The sequence below is a fragment of the Kryptolebias marmoratus genome, linkage group LG23 (genome assembly GCF_001649575.2).
Source record: "Kryptolebias marmoratus isolate JLee-2015 linkage group LG23, ASM164957v2, whole genome shotgun sequence".
Classification (NCBI taxonomy): Eukaryota; Metazoa; Chordata; class Actinopteri; order Cyprinodontiformes; family Rivulidae; genus Kryptolebias; species Kryptolebias marmoratus.
Window position 1 is genome coordinate 846,724 of NC_051452.1, and position 8,649 is coordinate 855,372.

The following is an 8,649-nucleotide window of genomic DNA, read 5'->3' on the forward strand; positions in this document are numbered from 1 at the left end:
GAGTCCTCTGTTGCTTCAGATGAGGCTGATCCCCATGGATTTACAAACACACACAAATACATGTCATATACACATTCAAGCCACTTGTTTTAAATAAATGCTTCTATTTTAATTCAGTTTTGGTCTTCATTGTAACTAATTTGCCTTAGTTTCGTTATAAAGGAATCTTGTTGAGATCTTGAACTTTTCTTTGTGCCTACATCTGGTCCTTTTACCATACAGGCATTACCATTCCATGTTTACCATTTCAGATCTGTTTCTCTGCGAATAATAAACAAAAACACTATTTAAAATGCTCATTTATAAACACATTTTCACCTTTGTTGACAAGACAGACACAGATGGATTCACTGAGAGCTTTCTATTTCGAGCTCAACACTTTTCGTCGCAGTTTTTCGCTATTCTTTATTTTATTGCTCTTACCTGGTGCACCTAACGCTAATAATAACCCAGATTTTATCCCCAAAATATAAAGTAATATCAATTATGAGCCCATGGCAGGCGGCTCCTTTGTGCATGCCCATGAAAATCTGGGCACAAAGTGACAAAAGTGGCAACAATAGAGTCTAGTTCCGGTTATTTCTGGTTTTAGGTCAATGAAAACTGCAATATTAGATTAGAATCAATGAACGAAACCTCACTTGGTTGACATTTGAACATATTCCATGGCTGCCTCTTTAATAATTTGCTGTGGCGAACAAAGACTCGAGAAATGCCTTCATGTTGTTTATCCGTCCGTGGTTGGAGACGGTCACGCACCTCTAATTGAGAGCGTTATAACATTAAGTGAAAGGGATATCCGGTCTCTGCTGCACACAGAGGGGAGGACTAATTTCTGCGAAGACTTCCTGTAACACCGCAGGCCTTCACAAGGCCGTGCAGCTCTTATTTCTATTTTTTAAGCAGCCGTTTCGTCCGTTTCCTTCTTCTTCTTTTAGGTTTCAGTTCATTTTTTTTCTTGTTGCACATCGAATACAAATTAATGCAATTCTTTCATGTAAGGAATACAATTATTCTACAACCAGGTAGATTATTTTGAATTAATTTATGTACATGCCTGGTTTTTGTTACCTTTTTTGGACCTTTTCTGGTATATACACTTACCTTGTCAGGACCACTGGTCCTAATATGTTTGAACGCCATTTTGGGGTGTTAGGATGTAAATTAAATTTAAATTAGGGTTAGGTGTGTACTGGTAATGGTTAGATTTAGGGTAAGGTCTCAGAAATGAATGCAAGTCAATGCATGGTTCCAATAAGGACAGAAATATAAACTTGTGTGTGTGTGTATGTGTGGGTGTGTGTATCACTGAAGTCATCAACACAGACCAAAAGAGACCAAGAAGGACCAACCGCCAAAATAAAAGCCGCGTGTTTACTGGGCGACCCGTTAAAACGTTTTTTTTTTATAGTTCGGGCACTTTATTTATCACTTTCTAAGCCTTAAATCTGCATCCAAAATAAAAACGCGGCGAAAACATTTTTACTTAAAGTGTTTCTTCCGTTCAAGAAGGCCATTATTTTTTAAAATTCTTCACCGGAAGCGGATGAAAAAAGTCGAGGACGTCACGTCAAGCGTCTGTCGTCCGACACCAAAAACGCGGAGATTCTACTTCAAAATAAAAGCCACGCGATTCGTAGTCTACTAATAAAACAATTTTTTTCAAACTTAGGCACCACGATAGTAATTTATAACCTTTCTGTTTGCATTTAAATTTAAAAAAGCGAAACAACACACGGTAAAACAGTCCGAAAAACGTATTGCGGGCGGCGAGGGAATTTATTTTGAAACTCGCCGCCGGAAGTTTGCAAAACAGCTAGCTTAAATGCGTCCTGACGTCGCTACTTGTGTTTTGGTGAATAATTAAAGGTGTGTTGAAGATGACGGGAGAGAAATAGTCATCGGGGTGGAAGTACTTTAAGGGCACCGCCGGAGGACGACTGTCTGTGACGCCTTTCCGCAGGTAAACGTGATTAAATTAGCTGTTAGCGTGGAAATGCGAACCGAAACAATGGCGCCTGGAGCCGGAAACTGAAAGTGACATCCTGACAGAACATCTATATTCAGTAAATATGTCATTTATTGAGCCTCCGTGACGTTTTAACTCCATTTGTGCTTCGCTTTTGCCTCTTAGTGAACAATGTAACCAGAAATAGGATTGTTCCGGTGTTTTTCATGCTGAACGTCAACTTCCTGGTTGTGTTTAGTGACTTCCCCCCCACATGAAATTGATGTGGTAGCCCCTCCCAAATAAAGCTTTTATTGTGGTAATAAATAAACTCAAGCTCCTGCCTGTTTGACGCTTTTCCAACAAGTCTGGCGGCGCTTTTTAAAAATTTATTGCATGTTTATTTATAATGCCGTCCTTGTCGACCTAAAACTGCCCCGACCATGACGCTGCCTCCACCGTGCCCTATGCATGGATGTCGCGCTCGGCCTCCTGCGCGTGGTGACGGACGCATGGAGCTTGTTGCAGGTGGTTTTTCAGTCCACCTGGATCTTAAAGGATCTTCAGAGCCAAATATTAAACTTTTTTTTTTATTTTATTTTTTAATGTGCCATGTCGAGTCTTCCACCAAGCGGGTGGGCGCCGTTTTCACTTCCTGTTGTGACCAATTGGAGGGATGAACCAACTCGATTGTTTCCTCTGTTTTTAAAGTCCTAATCCCGTTTAAAGCTGTAAAATCAGCTTTTATTCGCACAGAATTGGTAATTTCCTGAATAAACGGCTCCGGTTATGAGACAAGTTGCTGTATTGTGCTGTATTGTACTGTATGGAAGGAGTTTCACGTCATAATTCCGGTTTAGTATTCCTGACTCCTTGCGGATTTGTTTTCAGTTTTCTTTCTTTTTTTAGTGCGCCTATCCTCCGTGTTTATTGTGCAAATAAAACAGGACGCTCCGCTCGCTCGTGCTGCTCCGCGTCAGTGTTTTCGACCTCCTTTTTTTTCTTTTTTTTTTCTTTAACTGGAAGTCCCCATTCTTCTTGTGCTACCAAGAAACGGTTGAGCCTCGGGCGCAACGTGCACTCATACGGGAGCAAACATGGAATTTTACCCATTTTTCCTATTGTACGAAGAAAGCAAATGGCCGCCTTAAGCTGCATTCTTCTCTCCAAGAATGAGATGCTTGTCTGTTGTTCCTCAAGGTGCTCCAGGCTGCTGATTGACCTTTGACCTGCCTGGGTTTCTTTGCTTTTTGACAGTTCAGTGCTGCTTGCTTACACGTTTCTTGCAAATAAGTCTTTAAAGGCGGCGACATCTTTTTTTTTTTTTTTGTCTTGATCCGTCAGGATGCTTCTTCGACTCTTTCTGGGCTTCCTGTTTGGCCTCAACGCTCTGGCCGCAGACGAAAACGTGACCCGACAGGCTCCTCCTCCTCCTCTTTCGCCGCCGCCGCTGCTGCTGGTGTCATTCGATGGCTTCCGCGCCGACTACCTGCAGAGGTTTCCCATGCCGAACCTGAAGCTCCTGTACAGCCAGGGGGTCCTGGTGGAGCAGCTCACCAACGTCTTCATCACCAAGACGTTTCCCAACCACTACAGCTTGGTAAGCGCGGCTTCCTGTCTTTACTTTGTGAACGGCGTTGCGTAATATTTCTCTTCAACCCGAGCTAATGTTATTAGATATTTAATTTTATTTTATTCCTACAGAGACAAGTGTTTAAACTGAACAAACACTGTACCGTGAACTGATAGGTTTTCTTTTGTTTTGGAAAGAAATCTCAGCAATTTCCATGCCGCACCACTAGGTGGCGACAGCGTTTCTATTAACGGCGCATAAAAACGCCAAAAATAGCTTTTTTTTTAGCTTGACGAAAACGGTTTTGTTTGTTTTTCTTTTTTCTCATCAGTTAATAAACATTTCAGCACACAATAAAAGTTCAGTTGAAAAAAATTTTTTTTAAAATTCTGTTTGTGTGTAGATGGGAAACAGAAAATCTGCGGTGTTTTTATTTATTTTTTTTAGTTTTTTTAAAATATCCTGAGTAGTGTGAACGGAACCTAAGTGGAGCCATGATGTCACCAGAGCACAGGAGGAGCCTGATAAAAATAAGTTTTAAGATTGGATAATTTTTAAAAAATAAATGTCAAAATTGATCATATTCACTTTCTTGAGATGATTGCATTTGAGGTTTCCTATCCAAGATTTTAAGTGTCATTCTCAGTATATATCTAAAAACCCGCACCAGGGTATGAATAGAAACAATCATTTCATATATGTGGAAAAAAAATGTGGACCAAGAACTAAGCCTTGTGGTACACCTGCATTTACGGGGAGTAAGGAGGATTTTTCACCCCTGACGATAACCCACCGTTCATGGTAATCTTAAATATATATATATATTTAATATATTTAAGGTTTCCTATCCATGATTTTAAATGTGATCCTCAGTATATATCTGAAATCCTGCAGCAGAGTATGAATAGAAACAATTATTTTGTATATGAGAAGGGAAAAAAAAGTGGTCCGAGAACTGAGCCTTGTGGTACACCTGCATTTATTTTAAGGAAGGATGATTTTTCACCCCTGACGTTAACGGTACCGTTTCCTCCCCAGGTGACCGGGCTGTACGCAGAGTCCCACGGTATCCTGGCGAGCAGCATGTACGACCCCGTCACCCACAAGCGCTTCACCGTCCGCAACGACAGCGACCCCATGTGGTGGAGCGGCGCCAAGCCCCTGTGGCTGACGGCGCTCGACTCCGGCTACAAGACGGCGGCCGCCATGTGGCCCGGCTCCGACGTGGCCATCGGCAACCGCACACCGACGCACTTCTTCCGCTACGACTCCCGGGTGACGTTCCGCCAACGGGTGGCGAACGTGACGAGCTGGCTGCTGGGCGGCGGAGAGGTGAGCGGACTCGGTTGCGCCCGGCGGCTCCTTTTTTTTTGCGAGACCCTGAAACGTTCTTACCGTTCCGGCAGGAGCGAGGCGTGACCTTCGCCGCTCTTTACTGGGAGGAGCCGGACCGGTCCGGCCACGCTTTCGGCCCCGACAACACCACGGAAATGGCCAAAGTGCTGAAGGAGGTGCCGCCCGCCGACGTCCGTATCACGGTTGCGTTTTCCTCCGACACGTTTTAGTCACCGAGGCGCTTCCCCCCCCAACAGGTAGACGACAACATCGGCCTGCTGGTGTCGGAGCTGAACCGAACCGGCCTCTGGGGTCGTGTCAACCTCGTGGTGACCAGCGACCACGGCATGGCCCAGTGCTCGGCCGAGCGCCTCATACGCCTGGACGACTGCCTCCACCCGGACAACTACACCCTGGTGGACCTCACGCCCGTGGCGGCCCTCATCCCGAACAGAGGTAACCGAGTCGGGGACTCCGCACCTTTTCGCCGCCGCCATCTGCCGGCGTCTTAACCGCCCGCTTCTCGGCGTCTTCCTTTGCAGACCCGGAGGCCGTCCTGAGCTTGCTGCATAAGTGCCACCCCAACATGACGGCGTTCCTGAAAAAGGAAATCCCCAACAGGCTCCACTATCGGAACAACGAGCGCATTCAGCCGATCATCCTGATTGCGGACGAGGGTTGGACCATAGTGCAGCGGGGGAACGAGCTACCGAGATGTAACGATTGAAAAGTCTTTTTATTAAGCTCCTAACCTCCCACCCGTTGACTCTCCCTTATCCCCTCCCCCCGCCTGCAGTGGGTGATCACGGCTATGACAACTCCTTACCCAGCATGCACCCCTTCCTAGCAGCCACCGGCCCCAGTTTCCGGCGAGGCTACCGGATCAAGAGCCTGCAGAGCGTGGACGTCTACCCGCTCATGTGCCACCTGCTGTCGGTGGCGCCGCAGCCCAACAACGGCTCCCTGAGCCAGGCGCGGTGCCTCCTGGCCGCCGAGACCTGCTGGGACGTCGCCACGGTGAGCGGCCTGGTGGTTGGCGTCCTGGTTTTTCTCACCGCGGTCCTGGGTAAGTCGGCGGGAATTCAAGGTGGGGGGACGGGAACAGGAACGACCCTCTCCGTTCGTCCCGTGGGCTAACGGAACTTGTCGCTCCGCAGTTCTTTTCAGGGTGAGGAGCTCCCGGCGGGCCTTGGACCCCTGGCCCTTCCAGAGGCTGGAAATCCTCGACGACGACGAGCCCCTGCTCGAGTGAACCGCTCGGAGCCGGTCGCCGCAGGTGCCTCACACGTTGCACTTTTACGCGTCGGTGCTTGTGTGCTCTGAACTGAAACAGCTGTTGCCGTGGATACCGTCTCTGGTGTCCACGTTTTTGAAAAAGAAACTGTTACTGACACGACGAAAACAAAGCAAATCGCCCGACTCGGTTCACCACAGCGACTCCCTTTGAGGACACAGTGAAGAAATTATTTATTCTATTCATTCTGACAAAAATAAACTGCTTCAATTTATTGTTTTTAAGAGATTAATTACTTTGTTTGTTCTAGTTAATGTGTAGTTTCTCTTTGTTGCCAGCAGAGGGCGTCAAGAGCTCGTTTAAAATTTAAATGTTTATTTTTATATCAAAACTTTAGCATTTCTTGACGGGTACTTTTACTTTTTGGGTTGTGCTGAATGGGCAATCTTCAGTCAGCAGAGAAATACTTTTATTTTTTTTAATTTTCTTATTGTTTCTGAAATCATGTTTTTTTTTTTTTTTTTTTAAAAGATTGTGGTTTAAGTATTTGACGCTTGTGCTTCTGATACCAAAGATAAAGGTATAAACCTGTAAAACGAGGATATTTCTCAGATTTTTACATAAACTGAAGCGCTCCAATACGTGCACACTGGATTCAGAAATAAAAAAAAATAAAGTTTTATATTTAGGTTCTAATTATAGATGTGGATTAAGTCCGATACCCTAAAAAAAATAGGGTAGATGTCACTTTACAGGGATTAAAACTGAATTGTTGCTGCTAAAAGGTTAAAAGAAAAGCGTGTAGATATTCTGTAACTTCTTTATGTCAAAGATATATCAGGTAAAAAGACCAAAATTATCATCAAATGCCTTCAAAGAATTTGAAAAGACTTGTGGGTCTGTGGTTCAAAATGGCCGCCGAGGCCTAAAGTAGCCGTTTTGAACCAAAGGTGAATGTTGAGGAAATGGATAAAAGTAATTAAGTGGGGACGAAATGTGAATAAAGTTAATTTTTCTAGAGTTTTTGATCTGAAGGACACAATTTTGGCCTCCTGTTGTTCGAACGATCGCTAAATTTTGCTAAATCGACGAGAATTTGTGGTTGTGTCTTTTAAAATAGGTAAACTTTTAAATTTTTTTTTGATGCATCTTAGTTCTAAATTCAAAGTGTCTCCTGTTGTTTGTCCAAAAAATCGTCCTGCTAATAAAGACTCACCAGGGCACAAAATGGGAGCTAATTTTTAGCTGTTTTCTGGGCGTGACGGGTAAGAAATAAGACAAGCTGAACTTGTCGTTTACTTTGGATTTTATTTTTTTCCTTTAATTGTGAGCAATAACATAATTAGAGTTAGACCGATTGGTTGGTCGCACCCCAAAAAATTGGCCCGATTTCTGCTTGTATTTCTGTATTTTTTTTGGCACAACAGCAGCTGAACCGAAAAGATGTCGACTAGAATATTATGCTAACTTTTGACTAAATGTCAAAAATCAGTAAAAGTGTCTTAAAAGGTTTTGAGCCATTTGCTGTTTTTTTTTTTTTTTTTCCAATCGCTTTTTTTTTTTTTTTTTTTGTCAAACTTATATTAGTAGATTAGTGTGTTTGAAGAGTGAAGTTGGAGTTATGGTCCAAAAATCAGCTGTTTAAATCAGACATCGGGCTGTCCTGACCCCTAAAAATCGGCATTGGAATCGGCCGTAAGAAAAGCTAATCGGTCGACTAACTTAATTAGCTTAAATCGCAACGTTGTGCCGCTTCCACACATATCAAATATTGAATACTGATGAATATATACTCTGTTTTCTATGCATATATGTTTTGTTTTCTCCGAATTTGTTCCTTTTGTTTCTTATGACGTGTTTGCTGTCATGTTTTATTTATTTATTTTTTTTTTGCAGAAGCTGCATCAAATCCATCATTTTGACTTTATTGCTTCTGGTTAACAGACAATCTATGTTCTCTCGTATGAAATGGTCTAAAAAATCTTAGCAGGAATTAAAGGAAATGACGATTTTTTTGCCATTTTTAACGACACTGCCTTACCTTTTTATAGCAATGTCGCTGTTTGAACCGCACTGCCGAGCTGCTGTTTTGCACCGTTTGATTCTCGAGTTCCTGTTTTTAGAAGCGGGTAAAAAATACTTTTGGCACTATGCAAATGAAATCCTGCCTGTGCTCCGACGACACGTTGAATAAAAGTCGACTCGTCATCCGAGGCTCCGTGTCGTCATTCGAGCAAAAACGCTCCAAAAATTAAAAAAACGGACACATTTGGAAAAAAAAAAATTCTTTTTAATTATAACTTTTTTTCTTTTCTCCATTGCAGTCACATTACAACGTAATAAAATGACAAATATATAAAATCAAACTTAATACTGAATATCATGTTCAGATGAACTGTACATGTTGTCACGTATATCCGTTTTTTTTTTCCACGCAGTCGTCTGTAATACTGTAAATTTGTCTTTTCACAGATAAATAGACTTTTTTTAATTTTTATTTTCAGGAGGTATTGTAACAAAAATAACACATTTCCTAACGCCAGCTCTCCCCCCCCCCCC

At 43.1% G+C, this 8,649-nt stretch overlaps 2 protein-coding genes across 2 annotated transcripts in view; both read left to right on the top strand.

Moving 5' to 3' along the window:
* The first annotated feature begins 1,809 nt into the window (after window positions 1-1,809).
* enpp4 (ectonucleotide pyrophosphatase/phosphodiesterase 4) lies at window positions 1,810-8,298 on the top strand. The gene is made up of 8 exons (XM_025010064.2): window positions 1,810-1,963; window positions 3,293-3,548; window positions 4,560-4,853; window positions 4,928-5,032; window positions 5,114-5,312; window positions 5,399-5,572; window positions 5,653-5,922; window positions 6,014-8,298. Exons 2-8 carry the CDS (start codon window positions 3,294-3,296, stop codon window positions 6,106-6,108), a joined length of 1,392 nt encoding a protein of 463 aa, XP_024865832.1. The 5' UTR covers window positions 1,810-1,963; window position 3,293; the 3' UTR covers window positions 6,109-8,298.
* Window positions 6,066-8,649, top strand: part of gckr (glucokinase (hexokinase 4) regulator) — a 42,123-nt gene continuing 39,539 nt past the window's right edge. The window contains exon 1 of the mRNA XM_017434073.3: window positions 6,066-6,132. The gene's annotated coding sequence lies outside the window, so the exon portion shown is untranslated. The remainder of the gene's footprint in view (window positions 6,133-8,649) is intronic.